Genomic DNA, 23038 nt, shown 5'->3' on the forward strand with positions numbered 1-23038 from the left:
CCCTGGTGAAATCCCTGCAGGCAGGGCATGCTCGTGGCAATGGCAGGCAGCTGCCCCATCCCTCACACCAAGAGCAGGGCTGGCCCCATGCAGATCATCCCCAGTGCTCAATTTTGGCTGGAAAACCACAGAGACAGCTGGGGAATGCCATGATTCAACACTCCCCCACAGCAACCCTGGGCTCTCACCAAGGGCAGATGCAGAAAAACAACTTTCCCTCCTCAAGGGTCAGCCCACACCACCCCAGCACATACAGCTGCAGCAGAGAGTGAGCACCATATAAAAACCTCTATTTTCCTGATGATGAAGAGGACAAGCGCCACCTCATTGTGGTGTGCCCAGCCCCCCACCAGGTTTTCAAAATGGGAATTAAGACTCCTTCCTTTAGGCTGAAAATATCACCAGACCACACTCAGCACCAGCTCTTCCCTTCCCTCATCCTCTTCCAGAGGCTGTAATAGTTGTGAACTGGGGACAATGTACTCATCTCCCACTGCAATTATTAGCTGCTGCCTGGCAAAACTGTCTGCAGAGATTGTTGTAAGCAACATGTTCTGTATCATCTTGCCTTAAAAGAAAGCAGGGCAAATATATTCCTTTACATGGTTGCAGAGAGCAGTCTCTAGGCAAAAATGATCTAAGAAAGGGGCAGGTTTTACATTTTTGGGAAGTATCTAGTTCTGATCCACAGATTAGCAACACAAGATGGAGAGCCACTGTATAAAACTCTGCTGTCCCTCCAAGTTCACTCAACCCTCGCAGTTTTAGGTGAGAGAGCTACCCAAGAAGAAACACCTAGACAACAAATCACCTCCATGGCGGTATTTGCTCCAAGTCAGGTTTTAAGCTCATGGCTCCAGGGAGGCACAAACCCCTCTGGAGATGGATATGAAACAACACAACCTACTACACAGCTCAACAAGCTTCCAGAACCAGCACAGCTTCAAATTCTGTGGTAACCCTAAACTCATTAACAACGCTCCCTGCAGTAACAGCTGTGTGTCACAAAGCCAGCTCAAAATGACTTTACAGTAGCTAATAATAAACCCTTTCCCAGGGCTTGAAATTTAAAATTAAATTTAAAAACCAAAACAAAAGAGAAAAAAAAAAAAAAAAAAAAAAAGAATAAACAACCACCAACCCACCAAACCCTCAAACTGTGTAAAATGCTCTTTAGAAATACTCATCCTCTGTCCTCCAGTAAATTCTGTCTTATTTGGGGTCAAGCATTTGATCACCCCTCATTTATTTCAGAAGAAGATCTGAAATAACATTTCTTAGAAAAGGAAGCTCCAGAATTAAGCGGGGTCAAAATTCAGAACCAAGGCCACAGCAAGTCTGCCTGCATGCAGCTCACTCCTCTGCTCACATTTAATAGTGCTATTTGCAGTGCTGGCAGAGCACTCCAGCCCCCTTTAGCTCTGGCTTCTCCTGTGCCCTCCCTGCCTACATTAGAAAATCCCCTTTTGCCCTCTCCTCTAAAGCCACTCATCATTCCTATCAAGACACATCCCTGCAGAAGGGCATTTCAAATGCATTTAACAAAGCCAGTGCTGAACTTTACCCCCTACATCCATGCTGGCAGCACATTGCTCAGCAATTTTTCCACTGAAACTGAGTATCCCAATTACTGTCTCTAGTCTCACATACTTCCTAGGCAGTCAGAGAAAAAAACCCCATCACAACCATCTTGTCCTTACCCATGATGGTCACATCATACTCGATCTGGAAAAGTGCCTCCTGGCTGCACTGCCGCAGGATGTTGAGGGCATCAGCGTGGGTCATGCTGTGCAGAGGGATCCCATCCACACTCAGCAGCCTGTCCCCAATTTTCAAGGACCCTTCCCTGTAAGAAGCCAAAGGCAATTCCCTTCTTTATGTATGTATATACATAAATTCCCTTCTTTATGTATGTATATGTATTTATTTATACTGATATAAATAATCTATATCTATTTATAAAATATCTATATTTATAAATATAAATATATCTATATCTATATCTATCTATAAATTTGCTGTATATCTGTATTATCTATTTGTAAATATATGAACATATTTTATTTGATATAAATAATCTATATATATTTATAAAACATCTATATTTATAAATATATCTATATTTCTATATCTATATTTGCTGTATATCTGTATTATCTATTTGTAAATATATGAACATATTTTATTTGTGTGTGTACACATATGTATGTGTGTGTGTATATACATACATACACATATTAGGAAGTCAATTACTCTCATCCTGTAGGATGGAAGAACACTCCTTGGACAGTAGTCTGGGTTATTTATAGTACCAGGCCCATCACATTAAATTATGAGCACAAGAATAGATAGACTGGCTCCTGCTTTCCAACACAGCATCAGCAATTCAGCTGCACAGGGCCAATGAAGGGGCTGCCTCTGCAGGAGCAGTTTCTGCCTTTAACTCCAACATGTGCACCGTGCCAGCCTGGGAGCGCCGTGCCCACCTCCCCTCACAGCACAGGCACCGCAACACTGCTGGCACTGCACACCACCAGCATGAGAAGCCTCAGGGGGCACCAGCAGGAGGACAGGAAGGGGACACATTCAGGGACAGCTGCTGTGTGTCCTGTGAAGGCAATGTGGAGGAGCAGTACCTGTCTGCAGGGCCGCCTGGCCTCACATAGGTGAGCACCAGTGGCCTGGACTTGTGCCAGTCTTCATGGGCTCCCCCTGTAACGAAAGCAGGAAAGCCGTAAGTCACCAGAGGATTGAAAGTCTGAGTGAGAGCACTGAGAAAGAGACATTTATCACACAACGGCCGACACAGCCTGCCAGCAAAATCACTGCCCTAGATTAGACAGCCAGCAGTCCTTAGAGGCAGCAGGGGATCCTCTCCAGGACATGCTTTGACTGCTTAGCTGAGGTTTTTGTCATTCACCTTCTTACTTTTCCCACTTTCCACCTCTGCTTCTGCTTTTTACTGGAGACGCTACTAACCTCTCAGCACAAAGCCAAAGCTGTTGCCTTCCTTGTAGAGGGACACTTCAATGGTCTTGGGAATAATGCCAGCACTGCTTTCTGGCACTAAAAGGAAGAGAGAAAGACCCAGTTAAACCTTTCCAACCACAGTGCAAAACAGTATCAAAATTCATCCAAACAACACTGAAATTAAAGTCCAGCCCAAAACCCATATTTTATTTTCCCTGCTTGGAAGCAAAAAGAGCCCAACCTGGACACATGAACCTTTATCAGAGCCAACATCAGGTATTAGGATGATTTCACCAGCTCAGTGTTGTGCATCTCCCCTCAAATTTGTCGTGGTTAATACCCTGACATTCAAGTAAAACCATCTCGTTTATCAACTGGCTTTAATGCATTCTGCTTTTCTCAAAAGCTTCTGCCACAGATAGAACTTATTAAAAAAACAGGAGCAGCATAAGGAATCAAGTCACCAGCTGACCTTAAAGAAAATGAAAATCCCAAATCCTCAATGCATAAATTTGGTTTCTTTCCCTTACCTCTCATATTTTGGATTTTAAAAAAGATTAGGTGAATCCTTTAAACTGATCCTTGGGGCAATTCAGTATTTTTATGTTAAATACACAGTACTATTTGTACAAAATACAAAATGTACAAAGTAAAGACAAAAAGAAAGAAATGGTTTCCACCTCTTGATGTCCCCTACTAGCTAATGATTTATTGCACTACTGCAGTGAATATGGGACAATTTCCCAGTCTTCTCTACCCAGAACTGCACGTGACATTTCAGCCTGGTCCACTCTGAAAATTCCTAATTTTCAAACCAAGTGCCAGGAATAGCCACAAGGATAATCTGGAAAAAAAGACCAAGAAATTGACTTGGAGAAGAAGGGTGCCCTAGGCACATCCACACTGCCATTGCCCTTGGCTCAGGAGGAGAATTTCAAAGCAAATCTCCTCACTGACCACACTCACCCTTCTGCCAAGCACCCTGAGGGCTTGCAACCTGCAGCCAAATTAGGCTTAGCCCAGCCCTTAAGCTAACCCAAAAGACATGCAACGGAGGCATGATACTGCCTGCAGGCAAACAGCCCTGGGGACCAGCTACAGTGAGGCCAAATAAAGGTCCAAACACTGTCCCCACTTTGCTCCTACTGCTGTGCACAGACAGCTAACAGGGACACAGCCTAGAAATACTCCAGAAGGGAGTGCTCAAGGCTCCCAGCCAAGGGGTGATGCTCAAATACCAAGAAAAGGGTATAAAGTATCCACAAATGAGTTCAGAAGCCATCCAATTTCTGTCCTAAGCATTGAAGTATGAAGTGCTGCAACAGCCTCTCATAAGATCAGTGGGAGGTGGAAAACCTAAGCCAGTGTTAACACAGGGTTTGGTTTATTTAAGAAAGAGATGATAGGACACAGTAGCCTGAAAACTAGATTTGGACTTGCAAGATCCCTTTCAAAGCAGGAAATTACAGAGTGGGGAGAAAAAGTCAAACCCACAAGCACAAGTTATTGAATTGCACTGTATTTCTGTTCTTTGCCCAGGGAAAGACAGAGGTAGGGGGATGGTGAGCATACACAGCGATAACAAACCCTCACAGCAGATAAAAGCCCACAATGAATTTGAATCAGGCAATAATTGACAATTCCCTGTATTTTGCAACGTTTCTTTTTTTGGACCATCAATAAACTGCCCCAATAATCTCACTGGAGAGAAATCACTATCTCTGTGCTTTTCCTGCTCATTTAAAGCTGAGGACATCTTGCATTGCTGCTACTGATTGAGCTGGCACCACTCCTTGGCTGGCAAATTCAGTTTATCAGATTCCTCATGAGGAATATCACAGAGAATAAGGAGAAAGGTTGAGTGGTCATCTCCAGGGAGAATGAGGACATGGAAGACTTGAGCCACAGCTGGCTTTACCAGATGTGTATGCAAAAACTCACTAACATGTAGAGCAGAAGAGAGGGGAGTGATGGATACAGATTCATGCACTCCAGATTAGATTTTATTCTTTTGGGCTTTACACTGTCATTTCTATATTCAATACTTTTCATCTAAAGGCAGCAGATACAGCAGAGCTCTGAAGTGTAAAATATCTTCCTATCTAAGATAGGAAAGATAGGGGCAAAATGTTAGATTTCATTAGTTTTGTTTTTCCTGTCGTTTTATTTTTAGTTGTTCTATTTCTTCTGCCCAGTCATTGTCTGATTGATCTGGGTAAATGAATGAGGAATAACTGGGGGATTGTATTCACAATTGAAAGACTGTGATGAGAAGCTGTATCGAGGAATTTGTTCTGACCAGGAACATCAATCATCAAAACAAATGGGGGCAAGAGCATACAGTCTCCCATGACAGGACATAAACCCTGTTATTTGGGCTTGCCATCTTCCGCCAAAGCCCCTTAGCTGGAAAGCAGATTGCTTCAGTTTCCCTTCTAAAAACACATAACACTTCAAAGAATCCTGAGGACTAACAGCACTTGCCACGGTTCAGAAAAGGGCATCTGGTAATACATGTTTAAGACTGAATTAAAACTCTTGCAGCCACACTCCAAAAGGGAAAATGAGAAGCTGAAGCAGCATCAGGAGGCAGATTGGCCTGTGCTGTCGAGTCACTCCAAGGCAAGACAGAGCTAATCAGCCATCCCCTGCCAGTGTGCATGAGCAGGCACCCACTGTCCTGGAAAAAGTGCTCTGCTCCGACTGCACAGAGCTCAGCAGCCTCCACCGCCCGCAAGAGCAGGGGAAGGCAACGGCAAAACGCCCCTGGACACTGCCTTGGCCACGGCACCTCTGCACAAGCAAGTCCAGCTGCACCCCAGGACAAAAGGCAGCCAAGAAGAGAGAGCAGCATTGTCTGAGAGGCACCCACCGGCCGGAGGGAGCTCATACTCCACTTCCAGCACCACCCTCTCGCCCACGTTCTTCAGCAGGCTGATGATCTCGTCGTGCCGCAGCTTGGTCAGGTTAATGCCATTCACGGACTTGATGTAATCCCCCACGTTCAGCTGGTCACTCCTGCAAAGAAATAAAATAAAAAGCAGTGGTAGCACAAAGTCTCCAGCTGGCTGGTAACTGTAGGACTTTCTGAACAAGCCCAGCGATGCTGGACTGATCTCTGCTGTCTGATTGCATGTGTCTGCTATCAGAGGGAAGTGCTAGAATTGAAGCCATCTATCTTTCCTGGTGGCAAGTGCTCAGATCTGTACGTACACAACAATTGCAGTGTATGTATTCACAACCTCTCTGCTGTTGCTCAGTTCCCATTCATGTAGAGCAATCAGTCAAAGAAAAGCACACCAAGAGCTGTCTGAAAAAAATCCAGCAGGGAAAGAGAAAACATCTTTCCTTTTGCTTGTTTTCTGCAAAATTGTTCAATTACTCTTTCCTTTTTCCTGCTTCTTGGAGCCTTTCTTTACCCATTTCTTTTCTGAGCCAATAATGTTACTTATACACTCAGTATTCAGAACAGATACAATATTAAACCACTTAGCTTGATCAAGATGTATTGTACCATGCAGCTCTCCTGACAAGGCTGCCTAATTTCACAGAACCACAAATATCCCTACAAAAAAATTTCAGAGCATAATTGTACAGAGCATAGGAAATAACTCAAAATAGAACATGTTCTGCTTCCTGAAGCAACAACTTTGCATTCTGGGGCACTTGAAAAAATGGTCTTGGGTGCCAACTACTTTAATTATAACTCTATTCATTCAGTAGCTGGAAAATGTAACTATTCCTCTCCATTCCTGCTGTGCTTTCTGCACCCCATTTCCATTTCTCACCTTGCAGCCAGTCCCCCTGGCCTCAGATTGGAGACTCTTGGCTTTCCATCTTTGTCTGTGCCCCCTGAAATGGTTAAGCCAAGGGTGCTTCCTTCTTTCTTAATCAGCTCCACGATTGTGACCCCTCTGAACTCCTCTGAAAGATTGGGAATAAAGAAAAACAACTCAGTGGAAGGCACATTCCCCCAGTCCCAAGGACACCCTTTTCCTACAGGTAGTGGGAAAGTAGATTTGAACACCTAGAATGAAGAAAAAGCCTCTGTTCATTTGAAGTTAAGCTGCAAAACAGAAGTGTGTCCTGGTAGACCCACTGCAATGTTTGCATGCAGGTCTGGCAGGCAGAACCAAGGAAAACAAGGCAGAGCAATATGGGCTTATGAGAGAGTAAAAGCCTTGTGTTTCAAGGTGCTGGAGGCAGTAGAAAAATTTAAAACCAGGGTGATGGGAGCTCAGCAATGGTTCAGGGAGACCACCTCAGGAACTATATTTGATAAAGAGTGGGGAGGGCATCAACAGAGCTGTCAGGTGGTCACAGTTACACAGGAGAAGGATGCTCCTGCAGCCAGGTCCAGGAGATGTGGACCTGCAGTAGCTGACTGGATGGACCAAACAGGGTGGATCTTAAAATACTGTGATAAAAAAACTATCATGGGACATCAGTATAGCTGGGACATACAGAACACAATGTGGAGAGGGGTGAGATCCTGCCATCATCAGGGGATGGAGGGGGAGGCATGACCTTCACTCACAGCAATTTGCTCACCTATCTGCACTAGTCCAAGTCAAGCTCCCTCCTACCAGCTCATCTGTAGCTGGAATTGAAGACATGAGTCACTTTGACACCATGACCTGCTCCACATGCACTATCTGCCACCAGGTCCAGGGGATGCCCACCCCACACCTGCTGCACCAGTTCTGCTTCTCTGGGTGCTGCAGGCACTGCACATTTTACCTCTTCTAGTCCAAGACAACACTCCTGTCAGTCCAGCACCTATATATATAAGCCCAACCCAGTATTAGTTTTGATTTCATCACAGATCATGTCTGGATTTTACAAAAACAGAGTTCCTTAATCATTCCAGCTTGGATTTGGCATGGAAAGGGCAGTAACTGAGCAGGACAATCAATCCTGGCCTAAGGAAAAGACCAAGAGCTTCAAAGACTTGGCAAAAGGCAGCTCTACAATGCTGCATACAACAGACCTCACTCTCTGATCAAAGGGGGGCAAATAGGACAACATCCACACCTTGTCAGAGCCTCCTCTCAGAAGCTTTTACACAATTCGTCCATAGCATTATCCATCCATCTCCACTACCTCAGTGTACTGAAATCTTCCATGATTTTACAGGAGGAAACCTGTCACCCTCACACAGGGTGCCTTTCTCCAAGTCTGTGAGGAGAAGGGTGTGATGGGCACTGGCAGCACACAACAAACAGCAGCCCCACAGATGTGGACAAAAACCCCATGTTGCAAATGGCCCAGGGGCTTGTTTACACAGTAAACCTTACCAGGCTTAAATGAGATGCTCTGTTTGGAGAGGAAACATTTGAAACCTCTTGCACTCTGACTTCCAGACCAAGGCAGGGCCCCTTAAACAGCATATTGACACAGAAGATCCATGCTGGTGCAGGGCCTTCTCCATCCATCCAAAACACAGGATCTATTGGCACTGTGGTGCCTCATCACCAGCACTTTGCTCCTGTTCAAAGCCACCAGGACACCAGAAATTGCAGCTCACTTAGAGCCCTGCCATGCACTACCTGTTTTGTAAAGCACCTCCAAGAATAATCTGTGCACTTGATTAACGTGAGTAGGGAACCTCTTTGCAATCCAGCTCCAGTCTGGCAGACGTTTAGGCACTGCTGGGCACCCATTTAATGTGGCACTGGCAGCTCCTTGTAAAAATGTCAGGTCCATAATACTTCTGCTCTTTTAACTCAGTTTTGATCCCTTGCCAGCTGCAGTAAGTTAATTTTCAATTCACCAACCCGGGAGCCCAGGGGCTGCCACAACCTTGGGGGGGCTCACCACCGTGCTGGAAAGAACAACATCCAGCACCATCCTGCAAATTTCCTCTCAACTACAGACATGACTGATCAACACAGATGGTGCCACAAGGGGAGATTATTAGCTTTTCAACGAGGTTTAATTTTGATCCTTGATAAGTGTTTAAAATGAGGACTCCCAGAGTGCAATTACCCATTGTTATGGGTTCAAGGAGAAATTACTGCTTCAAAAAAAGGCAGATCCCTGAGATCAACCAATCAAGGTCAGTCACAAGGAATTTTGACCCATCCTTCTATAAATCTACTGCCACTGTCACAGACCCACACAGTAAAAGTGAGCTAGTCCTTAAAGTGTAGAGGATCTAGTCGTGCCAGATATAGTCTTTAAGCACCATATATGGGCAGATTTTGATTTCTTCTACTGGCATATATGATTGGATTTTGCATCCCAGGGCAGGAAGAGCACACCTGAATTTTTCCCTCCCCATTGAGATGCCTTGAGCTGGGGTTGTTGGATGCACTGGTTCTTGTGAGCCTCTCCCCATCAGGGCTGCCCTACAGTGGTGTGATGCAGAATACCCTCTGGAACAAGTGTTGAATGATGAAGCAATAGCAGAAGGCCCCCCTCCCTCCCCATTACCTAGAACACACTAAACCAACCCTGTGACTGGTCATTAGCAGCCAGAAGTCAAAACCATGTCCCTGGCTTTCCTAGGAAGGAGATGAGTTGTCCAAGGCAGCCCATCCAGACCTGCTGGAGTGCTGCTGGCACATGAAGCCCAGTGCCAGCAGAGGCAAATTAATTACCACTTCCTCTTCAGCCCCTGGGGTGTTTCTGCTTGGGGAGGTTTATCTCACACAAAAATTGGCTGTGATTGACTAAATATCAAAACAAACTTAGTCAGATGTGGGAAATTCAAAGCTTGCCAGACACTGCTAGTCTCCCTCCTTGAGCTTGATGAGCTCAGCTATGGCAGCATTTCTTCCCTCTCTTCTTTGCTGCTGTTTTCTTCTTTGTGAGTGTCAGTTCAGTGCAGGAATTAGTCCTTTCCCAGCCCCCTTGTAACTACTGTCAACAGGCCCACACAAGACAGGGATTGTACCAGTAACACACCACTCACTGAGACCAGTTACCACCATCCATTTCTGTCTTCCAGCAAAAGCCTTGCTGATAGATGCACCAAAATTAGTGTTTTGAGGGGTTTTACCCATTTTAGGGGTATCCAGGTAAACTGTAATGGAAGCCCCAATGTTTTGGAGCAGGAGCTGACCCCCTCCTTTACCTGGGATGCTTTGCCTCCTGGAGACCAGGGCTGCGTCCATCCCACCAGAGTCCTTGCTCCCCTTTGAGTAAGGGCCATCATCTGTGAGCAGAGCAAACACAGAAGCTGAAATTAGTACCAAAAGCCACAACCCACTGAACCAGAGCTCTTTAAGAAATTGTCCTGATGACACCAAAATTGGAATCCCATCTGCATCACAGACTGCAGGCAAGAAAAAACATTACCAGCCCAAGGTTTGCGCTGCACCATGTGGACTCTCACCTTGTAGAGAGGGAAACAGGAAGACAGTAACTTTATCTGATTTATTCTTCTTGGAGCTAATCTGCTAGGAGGGAACAAAATTCCCTTACTCCTGTAATTATGTGAACAGCTGAGGATAGAGAAAGCTGGGACACTTGAAACATCACAAGTTTCAAGCCTGTCATTATGCTTGTGAAAAAACTTTGGAAATGCAGTCATACATCAGGACACTAACAGGGCACTAAATCACTATACTTGAGTGAAATTGCCTATTCTTATAGATCCCATTATTTCAGTCACCTTTTCGAGCTGCTGTTCCAGCCTCTGTACAATATAGAGAGCACCCTCTTTTAAATGATTAAAAGGAAAAAAAGCCAGAGTGGAGAGAGAATAGCATTATACACTGTAAATACACTGTCCAGCATAAGCTGAAATTTAAAGCATCTAAATATCTTTGTATTGTCCTATTGGAAGACTGCTACAGTGTTATCACAGAGTTTATCTGCAGAGAAGGCAGCATGCTTTTGCAGATCTCATTTCCATCCATCTAAAATGTCTATTTTTACGGCATTTCATAAAAAGCTGGCACTTTTCCAATCAATAATTTCCAGTAACCATATAGTACCAAATAACTCCCATTCTCAGTGACCACATTCTTGAATTTTTCAGTAGCTGTGAAGGTTTAGAAGCGGTACATGATAGTATAAATACAGGTTATTGAAAACCTTATCAATTTATTCCTGTCCACAGCCCTTAAATAAGTTACATTTAAGGTACAAAGAAGTTTTTGTCCCACTCCATACAAAATGAAGAAAAATTTTAATGCAGCCTCATTCAAGACAAGGGTCTGTACAGAGTAGACCCAATCCCAACGTTCAGTTTGCTGGCAGCCCACTTTCCCCATAAACAGAAAAAAGACAGTGTAAAATCTTAGTCTCTCTCACCAGGAGGTTTTTCCTAATATTCTGGTTTCTCCTCTCTCTATCAGTCACCTCATCCCTGGCAGAACTGCAGAGTCAGATAACAGGGATGGTTTGGGTGAATAAAGGAAGGTGGCAATTCCCAGAGGAGAAGCAGGACAAATCCAACTGCTCCGTGCACACATTCCCAACAGCTACAGCCACCCTTTATTTCTTTCCCAAATGCAGTAGCACATTGGAAGAGGAATCTCCAAGCTCAGGAAAGGCAGCAGAAGGTTCCTTTTGAAACACCGAAGGTAACTGTGGAAAAGGCATCTGCAACATACCCTGGGCCGCCCAGGGCTGGAACTTTTTGCTGGCACTGGAGCATCAGTGTGCCTTTGGTGCCACAGGCCACTGCAGTAGGCGAGGACCACCCCAGCATGCAGCTGCCCTCCACAGGAGAGCACTGCTGCCAGCTCTGCCCCCAGGTAATGTGCTCAAGGCAGCGAGGTTCTGCTGTGGATGGGATCCCTGCATTCCTGGGAAACCGCACAAGATGGTTCAAAGCCAGCTCCATAATCTGCTGGCAAACTGAAGCAGAGAACCATCTGTTTCACATAAACACACCGCCCCAGAGCAGACAGGCACCAGCACCCTTCTGCGCTCCACTTCCCCATCACAACCCCAATCAGCGCTGATAGGAAACCCCAATTCGCTACTGCTTGCCCTTCCTACCCCAACAGCTGTTGGCAAACACGCCTTGGCTTCCCTTTGAGCAAGGAAAAAGGTTGCCTGTGCATTAACAACAGCTTCCAGCAGCAGCCAAGTGGCCAAGAGCAGTGACCCGAGCTACAGGCCCTGCCGGCAATTAGCAACGCCGCCCTGTGCCACTGCTCCTGACAGTCACATCAGCCAGCAAATAACCAGCACCACAGCTACCCTCCTCCTATTGTTCCTCCCTTCCAAACTCAGTGCATTATGTGAAAAATGTTTGGGTTTTTCCTCTTATTATCTGGCTACAACGTTTGCACAGGAAAGGAGGCTGCCACATGTGGCCTGCGGAAATGGGAGCTGGCATTTGCCTGCAGAGCATCTCTGCCTGTGCACAGCTCTTTGTTCATTTGCAGCCCATTTCCTGCTCTGCCACTCAAGCTGGTAATAATGAAGTCACTTTTTATGAACTCTTTTGTTTGTTTGTGCAAGGGATTATATTGGTTTTTTTTTAAATAAAGGAACTCCTTCTTTTTGTGCTCTCAGTAATTTCTTCTGCCTAGCATAGTGCTAGTTTGGGGGTGAGGCTCTAACGAGCCTTGATTGCTCAGTCAGCCAAAACTGCAGCACCAACCCAAGCACTGAAAATCCATGAACCTCTCTTCTCCTTAAAATTGGGAAAGTAACTCTCTTTTTAAATCTTGTGCAGGTTATTTTTGCAAGCAATCCATGCTAGAGCTATTAGAGTTGGATTTATCAAGCTTTTTCTCTCACAGCAAGAGGGCCAGAATCTTCCAAAAAAAGATTGTGTAATTGATGGTTTTCAAGCAGTGATGGTAATGCTGGCTCCAGACCTTTCAGAAAAGCTCACCAAGTGCATAAGACCCTCAATAAAACTGAGATTGCAACATTTTCCGTATATTGATCCCTATATTGATGGGAATCTGTGGCAACATACAAAGTTCCTGTAAGCCTTTGACAAGAGTTTTTACTATTTACATGCCTTACTATTTACATAACACCAGAGAGAGAAGAACTTCTGAGTCCTCTCACCTTCCCACAGAGCTTTGAACTCTCCTCCCCTGCAGAAGCAGTGCAGAACAGTGATACACATCAGTGTACAGTGTACCATATATAGTGACAGTAAATAAGAGAGAATCCCCATCTCATTCCTTCAAAACACACTGGACAGATGAAGGAGCAGGAAAAATCTCCATGCTTTAGCTGGGGGGCAGGAATGAAGGACAGCCAGGGCAGACTCTACTGCCCCTGCAAGCACAGGCACCAGGATCTCCTGACATCAGTTAGCTGCCAAACCAAATTGTTAAAATGGGGGAAAAAAGCTTCCTTGGAAAGAGCACTGATTTAGGAGTTCATTATCCCTGCCTGTGGGGGGAAAAAGGAAAGTTTGGGGGTTTATTCATTTAGAAGAGCTATTAGTGTCTATTATTAGCAGAGATCACTTCTTAATGAAAATGAGCATTGGCTAAATCAGATTCTGTGACAATTAGACTGCTGTATGCAAGTTGTTCAGATTCCTGGATCACTTTAAGACAGTTCCTGCAGAGAAAGTGCATTAATCTTATGGGAAGACCAAGGGGTAAAACCTCCCATTTGTTTAATGGAAAAAAGACAGTTGGAGACAGTTATTTTGCTACAGGGTAATTGCATTCCTTCTTTAGGCAAATGAATACCAAACCAGCATTAAGAACCAAAAGCTGTTCACACTAAGGCAAGCCGGTATTTTTTTGCTAGAATAAAAGCATAGGACTGGAAGCAGAAATCCAAATGACTAAAACTAATTGCAATTTGATCCATTTTGAGGAGAGTTAATTCTGGAAGTCAAGGGAGGCATTTATGTGTAGTCAGGCAAAGAGCAGCCAAGGGTACACGAGCGTGGGTCAGGCAACCAGTGATGATTCAAACAGGGTTCTGGGAGCAAACCTCCAGTGCCTGGGATTTTAAAGATCTCTGAGTGCCTGAAGATGCAGACATGTACTTCAAAAACAGACTATAATCATCTAGCTGCATCTTTAGGCATCTCATCACCTTTAAAAATTTTATATATTACCAGAAGGAGGGGTAGAGGAGTGGTATATCCATGCACACCCATTCTGAATCTGAAATTTGTTTTTAGCTCACACATGGCACAGCCCCCACTATAGCCTGGCCAGGAGCTGGACCATCATCAGAGGAGGACAGGAACACAATCCTCCCCACTCTCCCCAGGCTGGCACTCCACATGGCAGCACAGCCAGAGGCATCTCATGCACCAGTGATGGATTTGGGCTGGATTGCAAGGCTGTACCCAACTGCCCCTCCAGCACAACTCCCCAGGTCACTTTGGGATATTTCAGCACCACCACAGCAGGATGGGGACAGCAGTGCCAGTGTCAGCTCTGCACAAGAGCAGCACAGTGGTGGCCTCTCATCTTCAAGGCACTTAGCCTTTAACATGGGAGACAGACAGATCCAGAGAGGCCAGGACAGGAAAACAAAAAGCCCACTGAATACTGCTACAGACCGCATGATTTCCTGAAAGTACTTAATTACAAAGCTCACTGCAGAGCAAAAGCTCCTCCCATGTGTTGGCTTCAGACAAGGAGCTGTTTGCATAAAGGATCCCACCTTCCCCAAGCCTTCCTCAGCAGGTGGCTTGAATTTTCTTCTGCCCATCAAAATCCATAGCTCCTCAGGCCCTTGGAAAATCTGTACATGAGTTCACTATAACCAGTACAGCTGCTCAGGTCGTTTCCCATCTCTAGAAATACAGTGCTTTGGCTCTGTATCATTAAACTTAAAGAAAAGAGAAATAAATAGAAATAAATAGAACCCCAAGAAACAGATGAAACACTTCTATCAGTGATCTCTAGACTGCTTTTCCTGAAAAAGTTGAGCTAAAGCATAATCCTGCCCTACATAAAACTAATCCAAGCATACAGCAACAAATACACTAAATCCTTAGACAAGATAGTCCACACTCCTGTGCTTAAAACAAGAAAAGAGAAAGTCACTTCTGCTTTAAATTTTCATCACACTGATTTTAGCTTGCTGCATTAAAAAAAAATAAAAAAATAAAAAACCAAAAAGCACCACAAACAAAAATGCCAACTAAACTCTGAAAGGGCCTAGTGTTTCATCACTTTTTATTCTTGAGAAGGTGGGGTGGGCTTGAAGAATGCCAGTGAAAAACCCAGTGCCCACCACAGCTCTAGCTCTTCCCTCAGCCCAGGGCACCTTTCATGTGACTCTCCCACAGCACTAATCCAAAGTCAAGCAGTGTTTTGAAATGCTTTTCCCTTCCTTTGAGCCAGAAAGATTAAAAAAAAATTCCCCTTAACCAGTGAGCTCAGGCTGGAACAGACCAAGCTATTTAGGGAGCAGCTCCTCCCTAATTTCATAAATACATGTATCAACAAATCTACTAAACATTGCAGAGGTTGCCTTTTGTAAAGAAAAGCCTCTTATTTATCCCTTTGCTGGCAACAAATCCCCTCCCAGCTCATACTCAGGAGCCACCCAGAGGCAAATGAGAAGTTGGGGAAGTTTCCTCTTAACTTCTCTCATCACAAATTTCTGAGTTAACAGCCCAGGAAAACAGCCATACTATACAAGAAATACCCTTGCTGGAAATAAGGCTCTTGCCCCAAAAACAACTGAGCTTTATCCCGTTTTCCCAGACAATTCTGGGGAAAAAAATTGTTCTGAACCTGCTGCCAGTCCCTGTGCCAGCCTCACTGCAATGACATTGTGTTCCCAACCTGGCCTGGGAACGTGCTCCACCAACTGCAGCTTCTTGTGCCACCAGAGGCTGTTGTGGCAGCTCTTCCATCCACTTGTGTAGCTGCTGCTCCTGGCTTCTGAGCCAGGAAGAACTTGCCCAAACTTCAAAGGTATTCCAAAAGGAAGTTGTACTTTTTAATTCCTTCTCCTCAATAGACACAGCATGAAATTCGTCTCCCCACACCCTCCACATCTCCTTCTTTTCTTCTGTATTCATTCACCTACCAACCCTTCTCAGGCATGTACAATTTCATAACACCTGCTGCTGTATTCACAGAAATCAGTTCTAGGAAAATACAATAGCCTATTGTTCAACAGAACCTTCATGCTTTGTTCTTCTGGGTTTTGTTTTTTTTTTTTTATTTTTAATAAGAAACCAAGATTACTTTTAAAGGAACAATTTGTTTCAAGCAATCATTTTCAACTGAAATGCTGTAGATAATTATTTGCACAGCAGTGGCTTTTATGGGACCAAGATATGAGCCAGAACATGTCTCTGTTACCAAGCAGGTTGGCTTCCAGGGGATATAAAAGCATATTTCTTACCCCCTGCAAGACTGTAGCAGATAACACTGATGGAAGATTCCTGCTTTGCATGAAGATGTGGGAAGAGTTTCTGCTTTTAGTAAACAAGTTTTGTGTGCACAAAACCCATTTAAGTTAACTTTGCAGAAAAGCCAGGCTTTGGTAAGGTTTAACTCACATCAGCTTTCACAGGATATTAAACACCTCTCAAAGACTGATCCAAGTCCCATCTGATAAGAATGAATGCTGGACTCAGCTTGCAGTGCCAACATCTGGTGCTCTTCATTGTTTTCATTAAATACATAACATTCAAAGGGAGGAAAAAAAAGGAAAAAAGGAAAAAAAAACTCAATTTAAGAATCATTACACTCATGCACTCATATAATTTCTATACCTTGCTACAATGCATTGTTTGTTCTCATTATTGCTTTGCAAGCCAACACAGAGTCGCTTTATCTAATCAGCACATCCAAGGGACTCTGTGATAGAGGACCTGGAAGCAGTTCTTAATTGCTACTCAAGCTGTATTGAGAGATGGAAGAAAAAATACCTATAAAAGTAAAAAAAAAAAATTACTAAAACCACCTCCTGTTTTGTCTCTTCTGGTTTTGTATGAAAGTTTAATTCCCATGCTCTTCATCTACTGTCCTCTGCACCTCTGGAAGCCAGTGGCCAATATCCATCAGCCTGGAGGAGGGAGAGAGACTGCAGCCTGAAAGAGGTTTATAATCTTGTAACTTTCAATTAAAGTGTTTTGAGTAGAGAAAATTTAAGTTATTGCTCTCAGAAAAGCAAAGAGCTGTTGTGCAAACCAGGTCTAGCCCAACTTCACCACTCATTTTCCTCTGCATGGTAGGGAGGAGCCCAGGGGATAGTGGATGCAGATCAGCTGGAAATGAAGCATTCCTTTGCTCTTCTGTTCACAGAGGAGCTTATGTTGCTCTTCTGAAGTACCCTGTGATTTTGTTTCCTCCATTTAAAAGTATCAGGGATGACTCTTTTCTGATTCCAGTGAGGATATGATTTTGTGCATTAAGTTAGGCTTATTAAGAGCTGCTTGAGGGATTTCACAGGCTGTATCTTCAGCACAAATAGCTTTTCCAAAAAAAACCCAAGAATCTTCACTTTTATCCATCTCTTCCTAACAATTCTCTAACAACATCAACACCAAGAAGATCCCTCTTCACTCACTGAGCTCTCTGCTGTTCACTTTTCTTAAGCAGTCCCCAGCAAGATTTGCATTTCTAGTGTTAAAAAATAGAAAGAGAAAAATGGAGAGAGACTTCCCTTCCTGCAATCCTTCTCATCCTCCCAGGCATTTTCAGACAGCTTCACCAGTTTATATTTGTGGATGACCCAGTGGCAGAGGAAGCCCTGCAGTGCCTCACCCCCTTGCAGGTTGTTTGCACACACAGACTCACACAGAGCATCCACAGTAATTCTGTGCACAAGAGACAAGAATAGTGCAAAAACCAACTCCATGAGATTATTATTTCTCAATGGTTCTAGTGCCTGAAATGATGTTATTAAAGTTACATTTTCCAGTCAATCTGGCAATTTCTCTTATTAAGCAGCATAGAGTATACTGGGGACAGTCCAACACTAAGCTAGAAAGATGAAATATTGCTGATATATTGATTGTGTTATCTGAAGAAACTAACTTTCAAGAGTAAAAATTCAAGACAAATAAGATACATTTTCAGACTGATCTTTCATGGAAATTATCCAAGTTAGAAATTGTAATATGGTGAGAAATTACCAATAAAGTCTAACATCATTTCCAAGGAAGAATGCTTCACTAGATACAACTGGATTTATTAATCTAAGCAGCAGGCAGCAGTAAATCCTAGCTGGCAAGGGAATCAATTCTCCCTATTAACTCCATGTAAGCTTCCAAACTCTTTCTTAAATATGGAGGTGGATAAGAAATGCAGCCTGCTGAATCCAAACCCTGAGGACTTACCTTCTTTCAAGCTCCAAATGCCATGCTAAGTGACTGTGGAGTAAAATCAAATAATAAAAGACAGCTCTATTGTGGGTTTTCAATCAAATGAAATTAAGTACTGTCAGTTTATTAGACTTTAGCACTCAAATCACTGGTGCCACCTAAGTCTAGAGGCCACTATTACTTACTTCTTTAAAAACCCTGGAGTTAGTCAAAAAAGGAAAACAAGGTTTCCTTTAATGAAAACCATCATGAATGTTTTCACTGCAAAGGGTTTGGCTCCAAGCTGCCTTCCAACTAAGGCAGCTTGTCAAAAGCTACACCCTAGCAGGCAACAGCTTTTATTTTCTGATATATAAATAGTTGAAGCCAAAAACATTATCAATGTTCATATTAAAATATATTTCATCTTGGTGTCTTTTTGGGGTTTTTACTGTCTTATCTAATGCCGGGGTTGGACTCACAGAGGTCCAGGGAGGAGACAGAGAGACAAGACTCAAGGGCCATTGGCAGTGCCAAGAGCTGGGCACCCTCATGCCCAGCCTGGGTGGGAGCATGAAGCACAAAGCAACAGCTTGGGGGTGACAGAACAGGGAGAAGTCAGGACTTCCATCTTCTGAAGTGGAGATCAATTTGCTGCAGTGATAGTGATAGCAAATTCTTGCACCTATTTTGCTTTTTACAAACTCTCCTTTGATCCCTATTATGATTGCTTTAAAAACGGTACTTGTTGTCTTTCATCCTCCAAGATCTTACAAAAGAACTGTTAAATCAAGAGGCTGTTAACTTTCCAAGGAGAAAAGGAGTTTAAGAAGTACAAGGTAGGGCTGTACTGTAGAGAAGGGAGAAGGCAATCTGGTCTGGTGTGTGAGCCTGGCTGGAGAGCACAGAACCCTTCAGGGCAGAGCTAGAGAGCCAGAATTTGAGAAGGGAAGCTATAGATGCATCCTAGATGTTGGAACATGTGCATGTCCTCTCTTTCCACTGAATGCAAAGAATTAATGACCTGGACACTGTGTTACAGAATATCTTGGCATGATGGATGGACATCTTTCTCAGAAGCATTTGGCAGCCCTTAGGCAATTCAGAGGATGGTTCCCAGGAACTAAGCTCTTTGACCTGTATTATGCAGGGAGTGAAACTGGATGTTGAATGGCTCAGTCACAACCCAGTCTTACAAAAAAAAACCAAAACAAAACAGGTGAAGGTGCCATTCGGGATTAAATTGGCTGAAAAGAAATATCACCGTTCAGTGAAAGGGTAATTTTTGCCCATAATAAATATTTTCTGCAGTTTTGACCAGCTCAAAGCTGAAGATCCCACCTCAAATGAAGCAGAAGGATACATCAATATTACTGCAGCAGAGACAAAAAGCAATGACTGACAGGGTTCCCTGAGCTACATTTTTATGGTGAAAAGATGTTTTATTTCAAACAGAGGAAAACTGGAAAACCCACTTCCAAATATATACCTGGATAGGAAGTAAAAAAACAGAACATGAGTTCTGAAATAGAAGTAGGAGTAATGAAAACTATCATTGGATATCGTGGAGTTTGTAAATTAGGACTTGAGACAACAGTTTTTAATTCTGGGCTTTGCTACAGACAGATAACTTTTCCCAGTTCAGCAGGCAAATTGTCAAGAGCAAATCTCTTGTGACAGGCAGTAGACAAAGCAAAGGAAAAACCACTGGATTCTTCACCAGACAGGGAAGATGAGGTGGCAAAAAGAACATTGTGCCAACATTCAGCCTCATAATCCTTTACAAAGAGGGACTTAGCTACAGCTGTAATGCCTTTTTTTGTTTTACTTCTATAGTATTTTAAAGAGAGTCCTTGTTACAAAAGTAAATTATGTGCCCCAAAGAGCACATGCAAAATTTTAGCAGCTCTAAACGTACAGCAGTCCATGTGGAGACCAACTGAAGAGAAGTAAAGCAAGCTTAAGGAAACCTTTTAGAAAACACAGCTCCTTAGATAAGCTGAGAAAAGACCCTTCTTTTTGCTTCTGGAAAAGCAAATCACATCTTGCTTCCCTGCTGATCCCATCAGTTTGACATAAGCAACACTTGTACCAGCAAGATATAACAAGGGGTGGGCAAGGGGAGCCCAGCAGGGCTTTTTCAAGGAAGGTCACCCGACCACATATCCAGGTTAGCAGCCTCTCTCTGCTCCCAATCACAAGTCTGCTCTGACTCAGGAAAGGCACAGAAAATTAAATGAAGGATCAAATCTGGGAGATTTACAGTGGCAGTTCAAGAGGTGGCTGAGATTGATACAGGTCCATGTGTGGTATACATCAATCTCAGTGCCAACAGCAATAAGAAAACCCTTGCAAACCACAGGAAAACAAAAACAGCAGAGCAAAACAAAACAAAACAAACACTGGCAAATCAGGCAACAGAAGAGGTGCATTTCAGGGCAGTAACATTCAATAAAAGCATGAGCCAGGGATCAAGGTGTGAAGTGAGCAAATAGATTCGGGTAAAACTTATCTCCAACAGCTTTTTGCATCATCCCACGGACCAGTGCACTAAGACATCTCACAGTCAGGTTTGCCAGCAATAAGGTGATGCCCCAGCTGGAGCCCCCAGCTCACAGTGCAGCCCCCAAGGTTTGGGAACCGATTTTAGCACTGCAAAGGCAGCTGATGCTGCAGGAAGGTGACATCACAGAGGAAGACATTTAATGCAGTAGGTGGCAAATCAGGTGCTTTATCCCAGATTTGTACTGCATTTTGATGCAAAGTGCTTAAAAGCCAGTGGGAGTCAAAAATTCAGGAAGAAATTCCAGACAGCATTAACTATTGTAAAAGAAAGATTTCTGGCACCCCATTTAGACTTGTTTCCAGCTTATCCAAGAAGCTCTGCTAAACCTTACTAGGACTTAATTCCCATAAATGTGATTCTCCCTCAGTGTTCAGCTAAGTAGCAATGTTTCAAAAAAAGTAAATACCAAATCGTGGGAGTTGGATTATTCATTCATGTGGTAAAAGCCATTATATATTAATACATACAGATGTTCCCACTTCAGGACTCATCTAAACATATGTAGATTTTAGACTCTGACACACAAACCATCTCTTATGCAATGGCCCATGTATGAGCCCAGGCTGATTTATCCTAGACTGTGTCAGGAGGATTCAAGGGAGCTGTGTGAGAGATGGAATAAGCTTATTGCTAAATGACTAAAGAAAGAGTAAGCAAGAGCCTCACTTAAAATGAAAGCAAGGAGGGAGAAGGAGAGAAATCGAAGAGTCAGGAATATCACATTTAGCAGGACAACAACATGAAATATGAAAGTTCCAAAGCTCCAAATTATTGGACGTTGGAACTGGTGCAGCCTGATCCCATCAAACCAGCTGTTAAAAATTTGCCTGAATTGCCCATTAAATCTTGCTTTCAACAAGCTCAGCTCTTGTGTTTGCCCACTTCTTGCTTCCCATTAAGCCTTGACTTGGCTTCAGACTCTGCCAACGTGCCAGCCTCCAAACAGGCTGATGTCAAAGATCAGCACAGCACCACTTCAATGAAAGCAAACATCTGTTCAGTATGAAAGATGGATGAGACCCTGCTCCAGCAGACTTATTAATGTATTCCAGCTGTTTCCCATGGCTGCCTTAATGCAAACTGCTGTGCTGCTTTCCAATTGCTTTATATCACACAGGTGAAACAAAACAGGTGGAGAACCCAGTCTCAACTTCAGCCAGCACAAGAATTCACAAAAGACATGGAAACTCCTGGTGAAATTCAGAACAAAATGCTGCAAGCTGTTCTCTGTGAGTCTCTGAAAAGCTCACAAAGATGCTTCTTGCGAGTACCTGTAAGCCAAGACAACCTTGAAATTTTCACAAGGAAATCCTGCTCTGTGAAGAATTCATGCCCCATAGCTCTGTGGGTCAGTTTTCCCTTGGCCTTTTTTTGAAACCCAAAACTGTGGCAATCAAAGGATTAGCCAGGTGCAAGGTATGGCCAAAAGGAGGCTCAGGTTGGGAAATGGGGACACTGGTTAGAACAGCCCTTGCAATTTGGTGAGAGTCCCAGCTCTCCCAACCATCACAAACGCCAGAGGGACTGGCAGACTCATGCCTAGGACTGAGGAAAAGTCAGTTTTGCATTGCCCCAGGCAGACACCTGCTCCCCTTTGAACAAGGGAGGGGAGCCTGGATAAGAAGGGGAGAGGCACAGGAGCTCTCCCAGGGCTGGACTGAGCAGTTCCAGCAGCGCAGCTCCACCTGCACCCAAACCTGCCCTCTCCTCACACACCACAACCCAAGGCCAGGCAGGTGGGCAGCAGAATGAGGCTACATCTGAAAAGATGCAAAACACACCTGAATGGTTGCTGCTGGGAGTTTTAAAGCTTATAGACAGTAGGAAGTAGCAATGAACTCGGGAAAATTCAGGTGTAGCTAAAGACTGCAGAGTCTTGGGAAGAGAGAAGATGCACGTGACAGCTTTTCTCCAGGCAGGAGCACAGACCATTAAATGTAATGCTTCACATTATGCTTCCAAATACCCACTTAATTTTGATTCAACAAGGCACTTGTGCTAATAAAAATTAAAACCAGCAGGTTCTGCAGAGTGTGTAATGGATGTGTGGAAGAGATGCGTGCGCAGGTATATCTAAAATTAACTATGAATACTAAACCTGACTACTTTCCAAGTCTGGAGAAGTCTGGGGAGCACTGCAAAAACTTGGATGCCAGTCCTTGGCAGGGTGCTGTGCAAGGGCCCATCCAACCCCTCACCTCACCAGGGGTCCTCAGGATTGTGGGGGAACATCCCTGCACCAGATATCTGCCATTCCCACCTCTCTAACCTCCAGATGTAGTCTGGATTCTCCAAAAGCAAGTATTGTCAAAAGTTTACCTCTTGCCACTACATGT

The 23038-nt window shown here is 43.9% G+C and overlaps 1 protein-coding gene across 1 annotated transcript in view; it reads right to left on the minus strand.

Annotated features, from left to right (window-relative positions):
• The window catches only part of GRIP2 (glutamate receptor interacting protein 2), a 247092-nt gene that overhangs the window by 47652 nt on the left and 176402 nt on the right, over positions 1-23038 (minus strand). Inside the window, exons 2-7 of the mRNA XM_058812879.1 lie at positions 10049-10129; positions 6759-6894; positions 5843-5988; positions 2980-3066; positions 2637-2712; positions 1701-1846 (exon numbers count right to left, since the gene is read on the minus strand). Of these exons, the coding sequence (XP_058668862.1) occupies positions 1701-1846; positions 2637-2712; positions 2980-3066; positions 5843-5988; positions 6759-6894; positions 10049-10129 (672 nt within the window). The remainder of the gene's footprint in view (positions 1-1700; positions 1847-2636; positions 2713-2979; positions 3067-5842; positions 5989-6758; positions 6895-10048; positions 10130-23038) is intronic.

Source organism: Ammospiza caudacuta, chromosome 12, assembly GCF_027887145.1.
Source record: "Ammospiza caudacuta isolate bAmmCau1 chromosome 12, bAmmCau1.pri, whole genome shotgun sequence".
NCBI lineage: Eukaryota > Metazoa > Chordata > Aves > Passeriformes > Passerellidae > Ammospiza > Ammospiza caudacuta.